The sequence below is a fragment of the Pangasianodon hypophthalmus genome, chromosome 1, assembly GCF_027358585.1.
Source record: "Pangasianodon hypophthalmus isolate fPanHyp1 chromosome 1, fPanHyp1.pri, whole genome shotgun sequence".
In the NCBI taxonomy this organism is placed as follows: domain Eukaryota; kingdom Metazoa; phylum Chordata; class Actinopteri; order Siluriformes; family Pangasiidae; genus Pangasianodon; species Pangasianodon hypophthalmus.
In genome coordinates, this window is record NC_069710.1 from 34,925,410 (window position 1) to 34,949,015 (window position 23,606).

Sequence of the window (23,606 nt, forward strand, 5' to 3'; positions counted from 1 at the left end):
GCCGAGGATGTGATCGACCTCGTGGTACTGGAGCAGTTTGTCAGCTGACTTCCAGAAGGGAAGGCATGGTGGGTCCAGTGCCACCAACCGGTATCACTCAGTGAGGCAATCCAGCTGGCAGAAGGCCACATGGTGACGTATTCTGGGGCAGACGAGGTATTGGGGAAGGCACGTTTAGTGACCGTGAGGTGTGTGCATGGGGATGTTCCCGAATATCCACTAGTGCCGGTCTTTATTCACTTCCTGGAGCAAAAATATAGAGTAGAAGCAGTGGCTAGTGCCCGCCTTACCCATCCACTAATCGTGGGGACAAATTGGCGGGGGTTCCGAATGTTAGCAAGAGAAACATTTGTGGATGGGTCCCGTAGTAGTGGAAAACGGTGTGGGATGTGCTCAGAATTGGCTGGGGAAGCAGTGCCGGGGCCGTCGACGTCAGCTCCACATCAGGGGGACATCGAGAGCAGGGGGAGCTTGGCCCCTCCTCTCTTGGCAGAGATTTCCCTCGAGGATTTCCCCTTGGAGCAGATTATTTTTCGATTATTAAAGATACACTATATGGACAAAAGTATTGGGACACCTGACCAGGGCTGTGGGGATTTGTGTCCATTCAGCTACAAGAGCATAAGTGAGGTTCAGGCACTGATGCCTGACCTCACTTATGCTCTTGTACGAGCATAAGGAGGCCTGGTGTGCAGTCTGCATTCCTGCTCATCCCAAAGGTGTTCAGTGGGGTTGAGGTCAGGGTTCTGTGCAGGACAGTCAATTTCTTCCACTCCAACCTTAACACACCATGTCTTGATGGACCTTACTTCGTGCACAGGGGCATTGTCATGCTGAGATGGATTTGGACTAGACCCCTTGGTTCCAGTGACAGGAAACTGTAATGCTACAGCATACAAAAACATCGATACAATTGTGTGCTTCAAACTTTGTGGCAACAGATTGGGGAAGCCCACATATGGGTGTGATAGTCAGGTGTCCACAAACTTTTGACCATATAGTGTAGGTTATCTCGAGTGACATAGGACACTCAAACACAAGAGAAGATGACCCAGTTGTTGGTTCCGAAGAGCTGTCAGGAATTATTATTCCAGACGGCTCACCATAATCTGGCACTTAGGACAGGATAAAAACTCTGGACCATCTCATGGCCCACTTCTACTGGCAGGCATTTGTGGTGATGTTCACAGGTGGTGCACGGCATGTCGTGAATGTCAGCTGGTGAATCCACCGGCCGCCCCAAAGGTGACCTTGTGCCCATTCCCCTTAATTGAGGTCCCCTTCGAAAGAATTGGCATGGACCTTGTTGGACCATTAGAGCGAACTGCATGAAGGCATCGCTTTGTATTGGTTCTAGTGGACTATGCAACGCGATACCCAGAAGCAGTGCCTCTGTGCAACATCTCCGCACGTAATGATGCAGAGGCACTCTTCCGTGTTATCTCCTAAGTTGGGATCCTGAAAGAGATCCTGACTGATCATTTATGTCACGAACACTACGCAAGCTTTACAAGTTGTTGGGGATTAAATCTATTCACACCAGCATGGAACAATTCAATCAAATATTGAAAAACATGATTCATAAGTTCGTTCACGATGATGCACGAAAGTGGGATAAGTGGCTAGAGCCCCTGTTATGTGCAGTCCTGCAAGCCTCCACAGGGTTTTCCCCGTTGTATGGGCGGAAGCCTCGCGGCATGCTTGACGTCATTTGGAAAAACTGGGAGGAGGGACCTTCCAACAGTAAAAATGAAATTCGTTACGTTCTTGACCTGATAGCAAAACTCCACACTTTAAGCCATGTAACCCAGGAGAATTTGCTCCAGGCACAAGAATGTCCATCCCAGCTGTATAACAGGGGTACTCAGCTACGGGACTTTGCACCAGGAGATAAAGTGCTCGTTTTATTACCCATGGCAAGCTCGAAATTACTCGCCAAGGGGCAAGGGCCTTTTCAGGTCACATGACAGGTTGGGGACGTCGACTATAGCAGCAATATTGAATAGGGGTTAAATAATTATGAAATAGTTGTATTAAAATGTCCTTTTACTAAGAATTATAACATCATACATTTTAGCTTTCTATTTGAATATGTCACTCATCACAAGTAATTTTAAAATATTCTAGGTCTTCAGAAAAGCTTGAATTTCTAAATCCTTACAGTCTCAAGAGAAGTTGAATAATTCTGAGTGCAACTATACACCACACACACACACACACTTTAATTACCTTAATTATTGAACATATATTATTATATGCTGTACGTTTATTAATGTGTGAATCATTGAAGCATAATTATGTACAAAATTACCCAAATTATACATCTGTATCAGCATGAACAGGAAATTAACTTAATAAATCTGTACCCTGCTTCAGTTATAACTATTGTAAAACTTTGTATAGGGACAAATCTAAATTAAATGGCACATTATATGTACAATAAGGTTCTGTTTTGCTGTTAAACAGTTTTAATAAGAAAAGATTAATTACTGTTCAGTTTATGTATTTTAGCTACATGATAGTAGATAACGCATATGTAGGTTTACTTTATTACTTCTCTGATTGTTTGTAAACATGAAACTCTGGAGAAAAAATAAAGTTCTGACAGGAACATTCTTACATACACCATCTGATTAACCAGATCAAATCATTATTAAAGCTAAATCTTCATTGTCAATAAAGGAGAAAAGTAAGACATCAGAATTTCAGGTTTCCCAGCTGTTCTTTAAAACACTTTGTACTGCATTACGTTTATCCGCATAATTTTCCACGTGTGAGACTGAAAAACTGCTCCAACCTGTGAAGAAGGGGGAAAAGGGCAAGAATCAGTCACACAATCAGACATTTATAGCGAAACACTGGTACACAAACACATCATACAGTGTGTGCGTGTAGAATCTTTAGGCTGTTTTAAATGTTCCGCATTTCCTGTGTTCAGTATTTATAGTACAAATACACACAGTAAACTATCAACTAACAGAGGATTAAATGAAATACTAAATACAACAGAGAGTTTATTCTACATGCAAATCTATATTAACAATGAATATTGTCACGTGTGTGTGTGTGTGTGTGTGTGTGTGTGTGTAAGAAGACAGTAAATCAGTAACTCACTGTATTTTCTTCAGGTTACAGCGTGGGTGCTTTATTAGATCAGAGAGCAGCTTCACTCCTGATTCTCCTGGTTTATTCCAGTACACATGCAGTTCTCTCAGGTGTGATGAGGGGTTTGACCTCAGAGCTGAAACCAGAGCCGCAAAACCTTCAGCTGTAATACTGCAGCCTACCAACCTGCACACACACACACACACACAAACCAGTTATGCTCTCCACAGCCCATGGTGTGTTTATTATTTTTTATGTACTGTATTTATTATTTGCTTTATTAGTACTGCTTAATTAAAATCATGCTCATAGCCAGACAAAATGTAATCTAAAACAGTCATATGACAGAAATACTGTATCTACAGTGATGATCTGACCTCAGTGTCTCCAGTGTACAGTGTGGATTCTCCAGTCCAGCAGAGAGCAGCTTCACTCCTGAATCCTGCAGGTTATTGTAACTCAGGTCCAGTTCTCTCAGACTGGAGGAGTTTGAGCTGAGAACTGAGGACAGAGCTCTACAGCTTTCCTCTGTGAGTAAACACTCACGCAGACTGGGAGAGAAAAGATGATATATCAGAACAATGATGCCTGAATATGTGTGTGTACAGCATTTAACTGTGTATTTACAGTGAGGTGAAATAAGTATTTAGCACTTTGGTTTTTGTTATTTAATATAATTCCAGTGCACGTATCCACTTCAGCTTTACACACATAATGTCTTTGTATGAACAAAAAGTAAGTATTCATAAGCATGCACGACAAACAAACTGATGCAAAAAAGACACCACAAATGAACAACATTAGTACTTTGCTACAAAGCTGTTGTTGGCAATTACAGCTTCGAGATGTCTACAGTAAGAAGTAATTAGCTTTGTGTGGTCCTTAGTTCCCCCAGGTTATGACAGTCCCACTGATGGACTTGCAATTTCAAAATCCTCCATAAATGTTCAATGGGATTCAGATCAGGAGATTAGCAAGACCATGCAAGGCCTTCTGGAGTTAATTTGGCTGTAAGTTTGGGGCTGTTTTCTTGTTGAAATGTTCATTTTCTCCCCAGAATCAGTTCCTTGGCTGATGAGATTCTGCATATTCACTTGGTTACTTTCAGTAATTGCTTTACTCTGAATAGGGCTGTGGTGGATCTAAAACCTTATCAAGGCGTGAGGTGGGAATATAACCTGAATCAAACACCGTTCATATACATTGACACACCAGTTCACACCTGGGGCAATTTATCTTAGCAAATCCAACCAGAGAACCTGGAGAAAACCCAAATGGACACGGGGAGACATGCATAGAAACTCAGAAATTATTTGGAAGAAACAAGAACTTGGTTGCACCAACTTTAATAAAAACTCTTATCTTAACTAATGCTATCCTATTTTATCTTATTTTAAAAATTTATATCCTGTGTAAAAGTGATCTTACTTCAGTATCTCCAGTTTACAGTGTGGATCCTGCAGTCCAGCAGAGAGCAGCTTCACTCCTGAATCCTTCAGTTTATAATTGCAACTCAGGTCCAGTTCTCTCAGACTGGAGCGGGTTGAGCTGAGAACTGAAGACAGAACTCCACAGCTTTTCTCTGTGAGATTACACTGACGCAATCTGGGATAGAAATGATGATATATCAGAACACTGACATCTCAAACACAAAAATATATTTTTTTCTTTAACTTAGTATCTAAAATATTTTTATCTATAGTTGTATGCAAAGGTTGACCAATTCACATATTTATATTTTTGAAATTGAAAAGAAGTATTCATAACCCTTGCAACAAACTGTCTAAAAAATGAAATTTTTCTACAAATATTAATCCACAGTTTCTTTATATTTGACAGAATTAGTAATGCCAACAATGACATGAGCAAAAATTTAGATATCCTTCCAGTTGTACAGTTTCAGAACTTAATTATCTCAAAGGGCTGTAACTGACTCATTAGGCAGGTCCAGAATTGTCATTGGAAATAACAGTTTCAGAATGTAAGAACCTCTCTGACTGTTCAAACATTCTACTAACACTGAACAACCATGGGCTCCCTGATCCACTGAAGATCTGAAAATAAATGTAATGGATGCCTACAAAGCAGAAGAAGTTTATAAAAAGACATCAAAGTGCTTTCAGTTAACAATTGTGACTGTCCAAAATGTCATTAAGAAATGACAGTTAAGAAGATCTGTGAGCTCCCTGTATGCTGGGCAGAAAAGCAAAACAAAATCCCCAAATGACACTAAGGACCTGCAGGAAGGATTAGCTGAGAAAGGAGTGGTGCTGCACCATCCTACTCTCCAGGGTTGCTTCCACAAACATGATCTCATGGAGGTATCTGAACCGCACTCTCAGCATAGAGTTTCCAGCGGTGCTAAAACATGTTCCTCCCTCCACAAAGCTGTGTGAGCCATAATCCTAATCGATCTTTAAATGTTCCTTTTATATGATTTTATTTTACATTCCATCTGTGTTATCTGTCTGCACCCTGCGAGCACCAAAATCAGTAATTACTCCCTCAGTTATACTATTATACTATCAGTTATTGTATGATTGACAATAAGTGGGATGGAATCTCCTAATAATAATCCTATAAACTCCTAATAATAGTCAGCTCACCTGCTATTACACTTTTCTACCACTAGGTGTTTGTGCATATGCATGGTCAGGAGTGTGCGGAAATATACTTCCATCCTCACGCATAAGCAAAACATAATAAATCCCATTCAATGCATAGAAACATGCGTATACATGGTTTATGCACAAAACTATGTGTCTGCACAGTTAAATGAGACCTTAAATATTCACTAATTTTGACTAAACTTGACTAATGCCATGGGAATAATATAAATAATTTTATATATACAGTTCTGTGCAAAGGTCTTAGACACATGCAAAGAAATGCTGTAGAGCAAAGATGCCTTCAAAAATAATGAAATTAAATGTTTCTACATTAAAAAAAAATACTATAAAGAGAAGTAAACAGTAATAAATGAAACAAAGTCAATATTTGGTGTGACGATCCTTCGCTTTAAAAATAAAACAGTATCTGAGGTGCAGTTTTGCAGTTTTATAAGGAAATGAGCTGGAAGTGTTACTGAGCATCTTGCAGAAGCAGCCACAGTTCTTCTGGAGACTTTGACTGTCGACTCGCTTCTTATTTCTGCAGCGAAACCCAGCAGCCTTCATTATGTTTTTATCTGAAAAGTGTCTCTTATGGAATCTGCTGCTTTCTTTACTGACATACAAACAGTTTTCTGTAACATTTCATTTTGTGCTGGAAAACTAATGTTTGGAATCGAAAATGTTTTTGTACTGAATCAATAATGTAGAAGTCAGAAAATAAACATCTATAACAAAGTTTGTACCAAAAAAAAAAAAAGAGTGCCTAAGACTTTTGCACAGTACTGTGAGAGCTGCTTCCTGTCTGGAACATTACAAAGTACTTGTTCATGCAAATGATATTATGGTCTCAAGTGGTGTTGAAAAATATGTTGAGACCTTATAAAATTTCACCTGAGTTTATGACAAGACTGAGACCATTAACTTGTGGTCTTAAGACCACAACCAGTCTACCACTACACTAGTATTTCACAGTTATAATGTTAGTAAAGATAGTACAAACTTAATTTCCCAAATAAAATAACAAGATTAGGTATTTAATTGTACAAAGCAAAGAAAATTGATTTTAAAAATAAGGGAAAAAATCACTACTTATATAAAAATTTCTTCAAAAAGATCCCTGATTCTCCTTACATGCAGAATTATAGTCAGCTGATTTGAGTAATTATTGATAAGCTTTATTCCAATCAGTGAAGCTTCATTAGTGTCACAACGAAATAATAAAATACATTTATGAAATAAAAATTACTCACACTGCTTTTCTTGATATTTTCACGACTGGCATCAACTTCAGAAGACAGTCATCTTTTAACTGATATTTCTTCAAAACAAACTCATCCAGATTCTCGTCTGAGTTCAGCAACACAAACACCAGAGCTGACCACTGAGCAGGAGAGAGTCTGACTCCACTGAGACACCAGTCATCTCCTCTTTTCAGGTAATGCTGTACTTCTTGCACTAGAGAATGATCATTCAGTTCATTCAGACAGTGGAACAGATTGATGGATTTCTCTGGAGATGGATTCTCCCTGATCTTCTCCTTGATGTAGTCGACTGTTTCCTGTTTGCTGTGAGAGCTGCTTCCTATCTGGGGCATTAGGTCTCGTAAGAGAGACTGATTGGACTCCAGAGAGAGACACAGAAGGAAGCGGAGGAAAAGGTCCAGGTGACCATTCTCACTCTGTAAGGCCTTGTCCACTGCACTCCTGAGGAAATCAGACATGTTTGACTTTCTGAAAAGATCAGACAGATCAGTGGTTTGTTGTTCTGTTACATTTCTGCTGATGAAGGAGAGAAATGCGTATAAAGCGGCCAGAAACTCCTGAACACTCAGATGTACAAAGCTGAACATCTTCCCCAGGTGAAGCCCAAACTCCTCTCTGAAGATTTGGGTACACACTCCTGAGTACACTGACACTTCTCTGACATCAATGCCACACTCTCTCAGGTCTTCCTCATAGAAGATCAGGTTTCTTTTCTCCAGCTGTTGGAAAGCCAGTTTTCCCAGTGCCAGGATACTCTTTCTGGTCTTCCGTGGATCAGGGTCACATTTCTGATGGTACTTTTTTTCCTTGTGTTTGATCTGAAAGATCAGGAAGTGTGTGAACATTTGAGTCAGAGTCTTGGGGATCTCTCCACTCTCTGCTTCAACCAACATGCTCTCTAGAACAGTGGCTGAAATCCAGCAGAAGACTGGGATGTGGCACATGATGTAGAGGCTTCTTGAAGACTTCATGTGTGTGATGATTTTATTGGCCAGGCTCTGATCACTGATCCTCTTCCTGAAGTACTCCTCTTTCTGAGGATCACTGAACCCTCGTACCTCTGTTACCTGGTCTACACACTCAGAAGGGATCTGATTGGCTGCTCCTGGTCGAGAGGTTATCCAGAGGAGAGCAGAGGGAAGCAGATTCCCCTTGATGAGGTTTGTCAGCAGCACATCCACTGAGGCTGAGTCTGACACATCATACAAACTCTCATTGTTCTGGAAATTTAGGGGAAGTCGACACTCATCCAGACCATCAAAGATGAACATGGATTTGTTAATCTCACAGTCTATTAATTGTAATTCTTTTATTTCTGGGAAAAAGTGATGAAGAAGTTTGATCAGACTGAGATTTTTATGCTTCAACAAATTCAGCTCCCTAAAGGGAAGTGGAAACATGAAGGTGACGTCCTGATTTGCTTTTCCTTCAGCCCAGTTCAGAATGAACTTCTGCACAGAGACTGTTTTTCCAATTCCAGCAACTCCTTTAGTCAGCACACTTCTGATGGACTTGTCTTTAAAGAGGTCATTACATTTGATGGGTGTCTCCTGTGTTGCTGGTCTCCTGGACGCTGTCTCTATCTGTCTCACCTCATGTTCATAATTGACGTCTCCACTCCAACCCTCTGTGATGTAGAGATCTGTGAAGATCTCATTCAGAAGTGCTGAGGTTCCATGATGTGAGATTCCTTCATTAATTCTTTTATATTTCTCGTTTAGACTGGATTTGAGCTTTTGATTACCAGAGACAAGTTCTATGAAAAAGAACAATAAAATTCTGTGTATATCACAATGTGTATATTTAATGTCAGTACTAAGCTAACAGATTGTACAGGAACTTTATTACTAAGATGTTTCCTTCCTCTAAAGTTACAGTGATGTTATAACTCCATGAGCTCTTACTGTTCTGCAGTGTGTTAGCGAGATCTGTGTGGTTCATGTTCTTCAGGACGTGCAGTGTGATCTTCAGCGCTCCCTCTCTGACACTGCTCTGATCCTCCTCATCCTCCACCTCCCTCTCAGAGCATGCTGGGTAATCTGGACTCAGGAGCTTCTTAAATCTCTTCAGCTCATTCTTTAACAGAGTGATGACTTTGTGCTCCAGATCCTGATGAGAAATAAACAATACAGCAAGAAATGTCATTTTGTTGTTTTCTCGGAAAGAACCACTTATATGGTAAAATTGTGCATTACTGAAATCCTAAGAAAAGCAAAAATAAGACCTTCAGCTTTACAACATGCTGGTTATGCATGTCACAGTATCTTTTATAGAGAAAACAAGGGCAGCTGGCCAGACATGTGGGAAAGTATTAGCAAGCATGCTTATTTACAGGGAACACAAGGTGCTGTGAGTTGTATGCCCACGATGCTATTCGTGGTCAGTGAATTGAGCATGAAGCTTCTGTGACACATGTGCTTCACTTTCACTCACTCATAGAAAGCTAAAATTGACTTGATACACTGCTTTGCGTTCACGAATAGCTTTGTGTGTGCTCAATTCACAGCAGCTCACACACACTCAGTTAATAAGCTTTCTCACTAACACATTCTCATACTTAGGGCTGCTGTGGTCATCGAATAAAGATACTTTCCATCAGACACAATTTACACACACAAAATACACATACGCACCTTAAATATAGACTCCAGGTTAATGCTGCTTATTTTTACGGCACTTTTCTGGGGTCTGTGAACACAGGTAGGTCTACATTACATATTTAATGTACAAAACAGACCAATAAATGTATAAACCAATGTTTAGTACTGTCCTATTTATAATTAAAATATGAATACCTTATTGATTGTTTGATGAATGTAGCATGATTTTTTATAAAGTAATCTTCAAGTAATACATTTAATTAGTTTAATCAGATTGAGCTGCATCTCCCCATCTTATGTTTTAAAGACATTTCTTGGACATTTTTAACCTCTCGCTCTCTACATGCATGGCTCCTGTATGCTTCAAGAAAACCACATGTGCTCTGGCCTAAAAACAAACGCCAGTCTCCACCCTGAATGATTGTAGGCCCTTCACTTTCACATCTTCCATGATGAAGTGCCTGGAAAAGGTATTTTATTCATACACAGCAATATCACCACAACTGCTCTGTAGATCACAATTTCACTCACTCTGCACTCAACTCTGGCACATCTGGACAAGAAAACACTATGCCAGGATACTGTCTATTGAATACAGTTCAGCATCATTAACAAACTCATAACCAATAATGATAAGTCTGCTTACTGGAAGGAGATGCTTGACCTGGCCACCTGGTGCCACTACAACAACCTGTCTCTGAAATTCCATAAATCTAAAGAGCTAATTGTGATATTTTCGTATCAACATCAACTATTCAGCTGTGGAAACTGTCAGCAGTTTTAGATTCCTGGGTTTTCAGCTGTCAGACATCCTCTCCTGTTCCCTAAAACCACCAGCATCCTCAGAAAGGCACAGCACATCTTTTCCTTCTGAGGTGATATAAGAGCTAATACTTCTTTGTCAGAACTGCATCAAAAATCATTAGCACAGGTCTCCCTCAACTCCAGCAGTTCTACTTAGCCAGATGAAGGACGAGATCCCAGTCTACAATCATGGACTCTTCTCGCTCAGCTCGTGCTCTGCTCTTCCCTATAGCAAATGCTTCAGAAGCATCTGAGCCCACACATCATGTCTCAAGGATGGCGTCTTCCCTCAGGCCATAAGGATCCTCAATCCTAAATTTTCATACCTCATTGAACTGAACCTGTCTATACAACAGCAATACACTGTACATTCACATTTACATGTAGCATTCTCCTCCTATTCTTGTATATTTTCCATTATTTTACTCACTATTTGTATATTTTGCACACTTCAATGATCTATACTGTGATCCTCATACCTCTGTACAACTACTTCAACTACATTATGGGTTTTATATCATATTAGGCAATTTGCACTAATGCTATTTATGCAATCTAAAACTTATTTTTCCCACATATTTGCAACTGTCACCTCATGATGCTGTGACGTGTCAGGACCGGGGATCGAACCCGGGTCGCTGGCGTGAGGGACGGACGTTTTACCGTTGAGCCAACAAAATAACACAAGGGCAAAACGGGGAGAAACAAGAAGGTAACGGATCTCAAAAACGAAGACGAGGCAGGGGAACTGAAAACAGCAAAAAATGAAAAAAAAGAAAAAGGGAAAAAAGACAAAAAACAAGATGATGGAGCTAGGGAAAAAACACAGAAGATATTTAGTTCGAAAGAAGCGACGAGAAAGACAACAGGGGCTTCAGAAACAACAATAACCAAGCGGGGAACAAAGGCAAAAGGGACGGCTTAAATACACAGAACGGGAACAAGACACAGGTGAAAGCAATGAAACCAATTACAACAAAGAAAACTAAGGCTGGGCGACATCTAGTGGGGAAAAAAAACATGACAACAACAAAAAAAAAACACTGAAAAAGGACCAAAACTCTGACAGTGACGTATGTTTTTTTTTAATACATTTGTTGTATGACTGTATGCTAGCTGTAGGAGCATGCTACCGAGCAGAATAATTTAAGTGTTTCATATACTCTGTATTCTAAATACTTATGACAACGTGAACATGAAATTTGCATAATGGGGTCTATATGGAGTACAGAGTAACTAGTCATGAATTAAAAAAAAAAACAACTCTAAAATATAGTGTTTGGATGGTGCCTTTCCACAATACACAACATTTTGGTTTATGTTTTTCACTCTTACTTGTTCAATGTTTTATTCCACAAATCATCCTTACCTTTGTTCAGTACTGGAGTCTCTGTCTCCGAACACTATTGGAGCTTTCATTGACTGATCACTCTTCATGGACACACAGCTGGGTTCAGGTGAATCTGATGTTTTACCCTGATGAATCAGACTAAAACACAGCCAACATTAAATATATCTCTGTTATGCACCTTCTTCATTATTTTCTCATTGTAATAAAAAGGTGATGACAGCAAAACAATGTGAATGCGTCACTGTTAATTCCAGAACAGAACAGAATGTTAAACAGAAAAGAGATAAACAGGAGCAAAGACTAAAAACAAAGAAGATCTATGTGCTGAAAGTCAATGTGTTGATGGCCATTACATAACTCCAGTAATGTGACATGAATGAGGAAGTGTTTATACTCAAGAGATCTGAAGCTGAGATACTTTATTTCACTTTAAATAAAATCAGTGTTCATCAGAGTCTGATACCAAAGGAAAAGACAAACATATCAAGGATGACATTATTATAATCACTGTAGTGTCTTCTAGACATTAATGAGATCAAATTTAAAAAAAGTGGATATACAGTACTGTGCAAAAGTCTTGGGAACCTTTTTTTTTAGTACAAACTTTGTTATAGATGTTTATTTTATGACTTCTAGATTATTGATTCAGTAGAAAAACATTTTAGATTCCAAACATTAGTTTTCCAGCACAAAATGAAATGTTACAGAAAAATGTTTGTATGTCAGTAAAGAAACATAATGAAGGCTGCTGGGTTTCGCTGCAGAAATAAGAAGCGAGTCGACAGTCAAAGTCTCCAGAAGAACTGTGGCTGCTTCTTCAAGATGCTCAGTAACATTTCCAGCTCATTTCCTTATAAAACTGCACACACTGCACCTGAGACTACTATTTTTATTTTTTTAAAGCGAAGGATTGTCACACCAAATAAAAATTAAAAACACTGATGCTTGCCTACAAAGCCAAAAACGGACCAGCACCCACTTATCTCAAAGCACTTATCACACCTCGAGCGCCACCACGCTCCCTCCGATCCTCTAGCACTGCTCGACTGGTCCCACCATCTCTCAGGGTACAAGGAAGGCATGCATCGAGACTCTTCTCTGTTCTCGCACCAAGGTGGTGGAATGAACTTCCCCTAGATGTCCGAACAGCTGAGTCACTGGCAGTCTTCAAACAACGTTACCTCTTCATAAAGTACCTAAGTTAGCACTTTCACAAAAAAAAAAAAAAAATCTCCCCAACAGAGTTTTGGACTGATGGTATTCCTAGTTTGTGACCTAGTGAGCCAATATCAGAATGTAATTTTGATAGAATTCAAAGCACTATTGTAATTCGCTCTGGATAAGGGCGTCTGCCAAATGCCATAAATGTAAATGTAAAATGTTGTTTCATTTATTACTGTTTACTGCTCTTTACAGTATTTTTTTAAAATATAGAAACATTTAATTTGATTATTTTTGAAGGCATCTTTGCTCTGACTTTTGCACAGTACTATAGATGTTCGCTTTAGTCTCTCGTGTTTTTCTCGTGTGTAAAAAAAACACAGTAGTCCCATGTATGTCTCCTGCTGGTTTTCAGTAGAGATCTTAGAAACATACCACATTTTGCTATTAATTATCAATGTTCTGTACGTCAAATGAAGTTTGGCATGTCGCCTAAGATCCTCAACAACTTCTACAGCTGCGTTGTTGAGAGCGTCTTGACCAGCTGCATCACTGTGTGGTACGGCAGCACTACGATGAGGGATCGCAAACGTCTACAGAGAGTGGTGAGGACTGCTGAGAAGATCATCAGGACTCCACTGCCCTCTCTGCCCACTATTTACCACCGCAGAGTCCACAGGAGAGCTGCCTCCATCCTTAAGGACCCAAACCACCCACAATACGGACTGTTCACACTCCTGCCCTCGGGACGGAGGTACAGGAGTGTGAAATGCAGAACCTCCAGACTAAGGAACTCCTTCTTCCCCTCAGCCATTAGACTTTTAAATGGGTAGCCAGTGGACACAGACTAGTCTCACATATCTCATAGGATAGGTGAACTGAACTGCTACAGCTCAATTTGCACATTTGTAAATGTTACTGCTGTTATTTCTTATCAAGAAGCTTCATTTCGATTTGCACATTGTTAAATGTGACAGCTGCTATTGTTATTGTGTAGTTGCACTCAATTTGCTACAGGCTACTGTACTATTGTTTTTGTTTTTGTATTTGTTATTGTTATTGTTTTGTGCATAAGTCAATATTGCACATAGAGATATACTTCATGTTACTGCTACATGTGAACACATTACTGTTACTACATGTACTGCACTATTGTTTTGCACAAGTCAACATTGCACACTCACACATACAGATGTACATAGCCTATATTTCTATATACATAATCTATATTTCTACTTCTGTAACATAGCTACACTTTACTATGCTTGTATGTATGTATGTATATGTCTGTTTTTTATTTTTATTTCTACATAGTTTGTGTTATCTTGGCATTCAATGTAGACAACAAAGAAAGAATTTCATTGTTCAGGGAAACTTGGTTTCCTCACTGTGCACATGACAATAAACGCTTTGAATCTTTGAATTGAAATGTGCACATAAGACAAGAACACACAAAATTTACTGACATATTTCTTATTTGTTAATTTCATCTGTCGCATATCTGTATGATCAAACTCATATCCGGTCAAAGCGTGTATAAATCTGAGCTTGTTTCCATGCAGCCAAATCTGAATCATTTGAGCTCAAATTATTACTCACTTTTTTGCCAAATGCCAGTTTTGTTAATATACCATTCCTTATTCTCAAATCTGCAACCATGTCAGTGCAACGTTTATCAATAAGAGCCAGTTAGTACTTAGAGCTGCCAATTTAATTATGTTTATTTAAGAGTATTAAAAGTTTAACCATGTTAGTACCAGCATTCTAATGTATATTCTAATGTACTTTTTAACACTAAAATATGCAAGTATACTTGACTAGTATCAAGCATTTTCAATCCCATTTTAATTAAAAGAAGTTTAACTTGATTTAACAGTGATTAACTCTGTAAACTGACCTGTGAACAACAGACAGAAAATATTCCTTTAACGTTAAGTAATTTGTTCCTGATGTCGTGTAGTGCTAAAACTTTCTCACTGTGATGATGACTGATAACTTTCATGAGACATTAATTTAAAAAAATTATGTCTAAATTAAACATGAGCTGGAATCACTATTAGATTTTAAGTATTAAGACTCCTGAGAAAAAAATACCTTTGGGATTTATTTAGTGTTTATTTATTTCACCGAGTTACACTCTTCACTCACCTCTCATCTTTATTTGTGTCCTGTTCCCCAGAGACACTCATTTTTGAGGACATGTCTCCTACAAATCAAACACACACACACACACACACACATTTATTTCACTCCAACATAAATGAACTGTTCTTCGTCTAGTGTACATTAATAACATTCACATATTATAGCTTTAGATTTAGATACTCACTGTGTTTTTCACCTGAAAAAGTTTACAGTCCTCTCAGCTCTAAAGTGAGTTTTGCTTTTACTTCAACTGGCTTGACTGGTTATTCAACACATATTTATGAGGAGTTACAAAGTGGGAGGTGAAATCAAGCAGAAAAGTCACACAAAAGAAATACACTCTTGTTAGACAGATAGATTCTTTATTGTCATTGCACAGGGTACAGCGAAATTGAGTGTCCCTCCTAATGGTGCATAAGAATAAAATAAAAGGAGTAAGGGACAATAAATATAAAAGGATATAAATATTAACATAAATGATCAGGTCAGTTCAGTTAAGATAGTAAAGCAGCTGAGATATTGCACTTAACATATTGCACATTTGAACAGTGTGATCCGGTAAGATTTATACATTTTAAATATAACAATAGAAATTAAAATTAAAATAAAACTAAGGTATTGCACTAAGGTACTAAGGTGTTAATGTCAGTGTTAACAAACACAGATATATACAGTATTTAAACATCCTCATACACAAAAGGCCTTTATATGAGGTTTATACAAGGTTTATATGAGGTTTGTGGTTTAGACTACTTTCCTCCACATGATGTTACACCTAATGAATTTTATGTGACTGTCAATTATTGTGTAAATTATTTAGAGTTTGTCTGTTTGTATCTGTGAGTACTTAAAGTGAGTATGTGCCAGAAAGTACCAAACACTGCACACACACACATACACCCTGCAGTATTCAGAACAAATGCACACACACACAAACAACACATTCCGATAGCGTCAGAGATCCAAAACCTACACATACCTTCATCAACTACACACCCAAACAAGTATTTTCATGAACACTGAGGCAGTTGAATGTAGTTGCATGTAAAATATTTAAAAACTCTAAACTTCGAATAGTTAGGAAGAAGCATAGTCAAAAAAAGCAAAATAAGCAAAGGTCAAACAATTGTGCAAACAAAATGAGAAAGGAAAACTGGTTCAAAAAAAGGAAGGAAACAGGTTAAAGCTATGAAGACACTCAATCAAAAAGAAATGACAAAATCTTGCAAAAAATGAGTGAAAGTGTGTTTTATAGAAATACAAAATAAAATAAAATAAAAACAGGAGGCATGTGGGTTAGAGTTCAGGTTAGAGAGTTTTAATGTTCAAAGTAGATTGAAAGTGGGAGCTGTGACTCCTGGATTAGCAGTAGTGCTAGTTATGGCAGGTAGGCGTTCCCACACACACACACACACACACACACACACACACAGATCAAATTCATGATCAAATTCACAAGTCAGTTCAAATTCATGTACACACATGTTTACGTAATTATCATATTATGAGGACAAAAGTCTCACACTACATTAGGAGGACATTGTAGAGATTTTTATATAGACTGTTATTGTGACACACACACGCTAACACACACACACACACACACACACACACGTATACACACACCTCCTGCCATGTACTTATACACAGCCACACATGCAAACACATAGAGAACTACATACAATTTACTCACTCACCACCACTTACCTGCACACACACACACACACACACACACAAGAAACACTAAATTAATACCAAAGTAACAGTGTAGCACTGATGCTATCAGCTAAAAACATTCAGTAGTACAAAGGAAAGTTTTGTACTACCAAGTTAATTGGAAGGCTGTTACATAACTGGGAGCATTGTCCCCTACTATTATTATATTATTCTAGGTACTAATAAAGAGCCTACACCATTTGATTGGAACAGGCATGGCAGAACACAAAATAAAAAGGTTTGGTCAGGTACTGTGGTCTAAGTCCATTCAATGCATTAGAGCTCATTAGTAGTATTTTATAATCAATGCAAAATTTTACTGTGAGCCACTGCAGTATCGATAAGATGGGTTGGGGGGATGATGACTAACATAACTAGTTTTGCAGAAACATACAGCTCTGCTCTTGAAAGTGGACTTATTGGGTCTTCTGCCAATGAAAATGGCAATTCTCTCTGTATTTACTACAAAACAGACAGCAGAGAAGTTCCATGCCTGGACCAAAAGAGCCCAACTGTGGCAGGAAATCTAGTTAATGTCCATGAGCAAGCACATGTCCTTACCTATGTAACTACTAGTAATATGGCTAGTAACGTTGCTAACACAAAAATAGATAATCATGCATTATGCATTATGGTGGCTACTCGTGTTGTTGCTAACTTCAGTTATAATTGCCCAGTGGAATTGAGTCATAGGTCATAAGTCATAGTCTTAGAATAAACCTATTTAATCAGTGACAATCAAGAGCCAGGGCTAGGCAGCAGACCAGCAGGCAAAACTGACTTTACAACTTTGGAGGTATGCTTAGGATTACTGTCCTACTGTAAGACCCATTTGCGACCAAGTTTTAACTTTCTGCCCTGAGATATTCCTTCAGTATTTCTAGATAACCTTCACTCTTAAAGGTTGATGTACCTACTTTGGTACCTGATGCCTCCAGCTCCTTGACCAGTCCCTTTGTTCTTGTCTTGGGGTTCAGTTGAATCTTTGAGACCAGAATTTGGCCATGGGAATTAATTTGGGTCTCTTTCCTGAAAAATGCAGTGTCTGAATTGTCCAAAGATTTTTTTTATATTTGCATACAATTGTTTGTGTAGATGCTCACTGTACCTTCCTTTGTCACTTCCTTGAAAGAACATGCAGGTCGAATGAGACGAGGCAGCCTGCCGTGTTTGACACATGTTTGACACATGTTCCATTGTAATGTTGTGGGTGCCTTCTCAGGCAAATCTGCGGCCACCTGCACGTGCGTACACCACTATCCCAGCAAGTAGCATAGTGGTTAGCGCACTGGACCGTGTGTGGCATTCCAGCTCCCTGGTTTGTGCTCTGCTCCTGCTGTCGTTATTTGAGGTGGTATCATGGCCAGCGCTTCTCCTTCGGATTTGTAATCCAGTTCTTTCTTTCCATCTTTTATCCATTCAGATAGCAGGCCCTGCTCGGTACTGTTTTCCATCTCGTACCAAGCCCATCTCCGTAACAGAATGTCTGCACCAGAACATGAGCAACTTTAGCAACTCATTAAACGAGCATGGTACAGGTCTGTCGGGTCCTCCAGCTCCTCTTTCAAAACCACCCATACGTCAAGCTCAAGAAGTCTCAGTTTCAAGTCACCACTATCTCCTCCTTGGGCTTTCTTGTATTTCCTAAAGGGTTGAATATGGACCTCATCAAGACTAAAGCGGTCAAGGAGTGGCCTCAGCCCAGTCATTTTCTAATTTATTCTAATACTTTTGTTTTGTATAAAGAAAAGACCTACATGTTTTAGCTGAGACGATTTTCTTATATTCCATCTGCATTCGATTTACAGACTGTCCTTTTGTACTTCCTATGTCTGCGTTGCATTCATTTTGAAGTTTTAAGTTTATTATCACATGCATAAAGAGTGCTTTAAGCATCTATATACAATGAAGTTCTTGTGTTTCAGTTCCACACTCCTACCCAGACACAGTGCAAAAATGATAAATGAACTCTTACGTAGTACAAAAAGTAGCAAACTGTAAACATTTAACACAGACAGAGTCCAGTGTAAATGTAAGTGTAAATCATAAAGTGCAGTGCATGGAAGATTGAATGGGTTGTGCTTGTGGTGATGTTATTGGTTAGTGTTCAACAGTCTGATGGCCTGCAAGAAGAAGCTGTCCCACAACCTGCTGGTGTGGGATCTGATGCTGCAATACCGTCTGCCTGATGGTAGCAGTGAGAGCAGTCCATGGCTCGGGTGGCTGGAGTCTCTAATGATCCTCTGTGCTTTCCTCATACACTTCCTGGTGTAGATGTCCTGGAGGGAAGGAAGCTTACATCTGATGATGTGCTGGGCTGTCCACACCACTTTCTGCAGAGCTTTGTGGTTGAGGGCGGTGCTGTTCCCATACCAGGTGGTGATGCAGCCAGTCAGGATGCTCTGCACAGTACAGATGTAGTATGATTTGAGGATGTTGGGGCTCATACCGAACAGCCTTCTGAGGAAGAAGAGCTGCTGGTGAGCTTTCTTCACCACTGCCTCAGTGTGAGTGGACCATGTGACGTCCTCAGTGATATGAACACAGTGCAACTTGGAGCAGCTGTTGACCTGCTCCACTGGCATCCTTTTGATGGCGATGGGAATGTGCTCCATGTCCTGTCTCCCAAAGTCCACTACAAGCTCCTTGGTCTTTTTGATGTTGAGCGAGAGGTTGTTTTCCTGGCACCAGTGTGTCAAAGTGTGCATCTCTCCTCTGTAGGCTGTCTCATCATTGTCAGTGATCAGACCTACCACTGTTGTGTCATCTGCAACCTTGACAATGACATTGAAGCTGTGTATGGCCACAAAGTCGTAGTTGTATAAGGAGTACTGGAGAGGGCTGAGAACACAGCCCTGTGGGGCTCCAATGTTGAGGTTAGGAAGGGTCCAGGGAGAAGTTGTTGCTGCCAATTCTGACCACCTGGCATCTCCCTGACAGGAAGTCCAGGATCTAGCTGCACAGGGAGTTGTTCATGCCCAGAGTCTGGAGTTTCAAGTCAAGCTTGGAGGTCAAAATGGTATTGAATGCTGAGCTGTAGTCCACAAACAGCATTCTCACATATTTGCTCTTTTTGTCCAGGTGGAAGAGAGCAGTGTGTAGGGTGAAGGCAATAGCACCATCAGTGGAGGGTTACGATAAGCAAACTGCAGTGGGTCGAGCGAGGCAGGCAGCAGGTCACATGCGGTCACTGTCGGGCAACCCAGACAAAGGGCTCCGCTGCAGCATTTGTAAACAGCAGGTCGGCATTGTGGGACTCAAAGTCTGGTTTGAGGCGTGTGATTTCTGAGCTAATTTTTAAAAGTATATGTTTGTCACAGACACCGAGGCTGATGACTTCCAACATGAAAAACAAAAATTGCAGACAAAACAAACAAAAAACTGGGTTGGAGCTCACAGCATGGCAGCCATACTCGTGCCATCTTGGAGGACTTCCCAAGCCATTTTGCACCATTAATATGCAAACTCTTATAAGCATTGTCCAGAAAATGAAATCCTACTGAATTCTACCTGTGAATTCCTACTGCCTATTTTTAAGATTTTACCCTAGGTCTTTAGATGTTGTGAACTCCTCACTGTCTTCTGGTGACTTCTGGTGATATTCTACTACTACTACTCTACCATACAAGCAGTGTGTGTGTGTGTGTGTGTGTGTGTGTGTGTGTGTGTGTGTGTGTATGTGGTAGATATGTATTCACGATGAAGTGATGATCTAACTTCAGTATCTCCAGTGTACAGTGTGGATTCTCCAGTCCAGCAGAGAGCAGCTTCACTCCTGAATCCTGCAGTTTATTGCCTCTCAGGTCCAGTTCTCTCAGACTGGAGGAGATTGAGCTGAGAACTGAGGACAGAGCTCTATAGCTTTCCTTTCTGAGATTACACAGACACAGCCTGGAGGAGAAATGATGATATATTAGAACACTGCTGTCTGAATATGTTTGTGCCCAATCACAGAAAAAACAATTTTGACCAATGAATCTTGTTCTGCCTGTGAAAAAAGCTATAATGATTTAAATGCATTGGTATTAATGCAGTTTTATTATATATGTAGAAACAACAAACTTTATCATTTGTTTGTTTCTTGTGATTTTTTATTTTTTCGAATGTTGTGATCTGTATCCAGTTTGATGGCACGTATAGTGTTTTCTTGCACTCCTCTGCAGGGCACACCACAGGGATACGAAGCACTAGGCTCATCTGCAGGCATTTACAGGGTTAGTAAGTCCTAAGCCCATAACCCAACACATACAAAATAAAATGCATACAGTACTGCATTACATTTACGTAGTAACTCTGGATAGCCTTTCTGTTTCAGCATGAGCAGGAATAGTCTCACGCTGCAGTACCTGAGTGAACTTTTGGTCTTTTATGATCCGCCATGCCTAATTTGATCAAAAGGTGCGGGCTATTTGTTGGTACCTTGAATAGTGAAGGCTACAGCATGGGCTAGAGCTTTCTCTTACAAAGCCCCACAGTTATGGAACAGCCTTCCACTTAGTGTTCAGGACTCAGACACAGTCTCAGTGTTTAAGACTCAGCTGAAAATATAATTGTTTAGTCAAGCCTTTTGTGAATAGATTTTTCTTAGGTAAAGGAGCAGATCTGGAGGATTCACAGGCATAGAGTGTTGTGGTGATTTTTCTCAGATGTCCTGTTCACATATCAAATTCCTCTTGGTAAATTTTTTTTTCATACTTGTTTAGTTTAATCACTCTATAAAACTGTCTCCCAGAACTACATCGAGGTATCCGGGCATGAAGTCCTTGCAACTGTAGTGTTCTTCCTATCACGATCACTGATACATTTGTTCCTGCTCCAGCAGGTTGTTGGAAGTAAGACAGGCATTTTTCTCAGATGTCTTGCTCACATATCAGATTCCTGTTGGTAATTTTTTTCATTTATTTTTAATTATTTATTTTTATACTGGAGTAGGTTTGCTGCTGTAGCATGAGTTTTAAACTTACATATGTGTGGAAGTGGGGGCATGGTCAAGCGCCCATTTGTGAATCGAGGGCGGAGCGGGAGAAGCTTAGTGGTAAGGAATAGGGAATTTTACTAATGAGTGTTCTGTGTTGCAGTGAGCTGGGGCGAGGATAAAAGGGAGCGAGAGAGAACTATCCAGCACAGAACCATGTGGGTGCGTGCGTATGTGTGTGTGGAAGTAAAACAGACCACTGAAAGTGGAAGTGAAATTTGAGAATAAAACACCTCTGAGTTGTTCCAAGCCTGCCTCCTGCTTCCTCATTTCCACCTGAACTCGTGAGGTTTGGTACACTGGTGCCAAAACCCAGGATCTTGAGGAAGACGCCATCATGGAGTCCTCACCACTGTCTGACATCATCTCGTCCCTCACCAGCCATCACCAGACCCAGCATCAGGCACACTTCCAGCTGCGCCATAAGCACTTCTGTATGCTGACCTTTCGTCAGCTTGGCTGCCTGTTTGTGTTTGCCCAGAAGCTCCAGAATACCTGTTGGAGGAGGCTGCTGGCTAAGGGATGCGGTGCGACCTCGTGAGATCGACCTCGTGGTACTGGAACAGTTTATTGCCTGACTTACGGAAGGGAAGGCAGAGTGGGTCCAGTGCCACCAACCGGCATCACTCAATGAGGCAATCCAGCTGGCAGAAGGCCACATGGCGGTGTATTCTGGGGCAGATGAGCCCTTCCCTTCTCCCTCTCTCTCTCTCTCACTCTCTCTCTCTCTCTCTCTCTCACTCTTGTGTCTCTCCCCCACCTCCTCACCCTTTCCTTGTGCCTGTGTGGTGGTATTCAAAGAATTTTATTTTAAAGGGTTTTTTTTTTTGAAAAACTGAGACCGGAAGTGATGTCAGCATGACGGGAGTGAAAAACGAGGGTGCATAGAAAAACTACGAGCTCGAGGTGCAAGCTCGAGGTGTGTGCGCACGACGAACGGAGAGTGCCAGAGATGCAAAGAGTAAAAGAAATAAAGCCCACTTCTCGATTCCTTTGCTTTTACGTGGACAGCATTTGGCGAGTATCAAGGTGAGCTGAGGAGGAGCTGAACCGAGCTTGTTGCGAGTCTTATCACGGGAGTGTGATTTCTGTGGAACCGAGTTGTGTGTCTGTGTGATACGAGAGGGGCGTCGCTCATCGCGTTTGCTGAGATGGTGTTTGCGTGAGTGTTTGTCTCTGTCTGAGCGAGCTGAGGTACTGTGAATTTTATTCATTTTTGTTCAACTACAGTTGACATCCGGAAGAAATACACAGACAGTATTTTTGTTGTTCTTCAAATGAAGCTGATTTCTGAATGAGTGACTTCTGCTGCTATTGTTGCGAGAAAATTCTTCACATGCCATTTTTGACACGTTACTGCCGCTGTGTGGACGCGAACGGCATTGCAGACTCTTTGATGCTCTTTTGACAGTACTGATTTTCCTGTTTTGAGTTTTAAACCGTTGCTCTGGAACTTAGTATTATTTTTTCCTTTTCTCTATTTCATAGTTGAATTTTGATGTTCTAGTGTTTTCGTCTCAAGACTTTTGAAATTATTATTATTATTTTTTTTGGATGGACACTTGAATAGACTTTCTGAAATGGGAACAGAGCTTGCTTTTGAACAAAACCACCTCTGTTTTTTTGTGTGTTGAAAGATTTTCCTGTCTACCGGAAGCATTCGTGTGGACAGTGATTTTTGCTGATTTTCTCTGAACTGTTCTTTCTTGTTTTTTTCTAAAAGGAAAAGACTTGATATTAACAGGTTTCCATTGGGTGAACTGATTACCCTGCCATATACGGACGTTCCAACACCAGCCCAGTTCTGCGGTGAGGTAAAAGACTAATATTGGGTTATGACTCTTACTCAGGTATGTTGATTGTCATATAAAAATT

General features: G+C 40.1%; 1 protein-coding gene across 1 annotated transcript; it reads right to left on the reverse strand.

Annotated features, from left to right (window-relative positions):
- Nucleotides 1-2,170: 2,170 nt before the first annotated feature.
- LOC113524648 (NLR family CARD domain-containing protein 3-like) lies at nt 2,171-15,296 on the reverse strand. Its single transcript, XM_053235659.1, has 10 exons — nt 15,225-15,296; nt 15,044-15,101; nt 11,753-11,872; nt 9,613-9,667; nt 8,884-9,088; nt 6,968-8,735; nt 4,534-4,710; nt 3,483-3,656; nt 3,115-3,291; nt 2,171-2,797 (listed from the first exon to the last, which is right to left on the reverse strand). The coding sequence occupies exons 2-10, from the start codon at nt 15,094-15,096 to the stop codon at nt 2,752-2,754; spliced, it is 2,775 nt and encodes a 924-aa protein (XP_053091634.1). The 5' UTR covers nt 15,097-15,101; nt 15,225-15,296; the 3' UTR covers nt 2,171-2,751.
- Nucleotides 15,297-23,606: the final 8,310 nt, after the last annotated feature.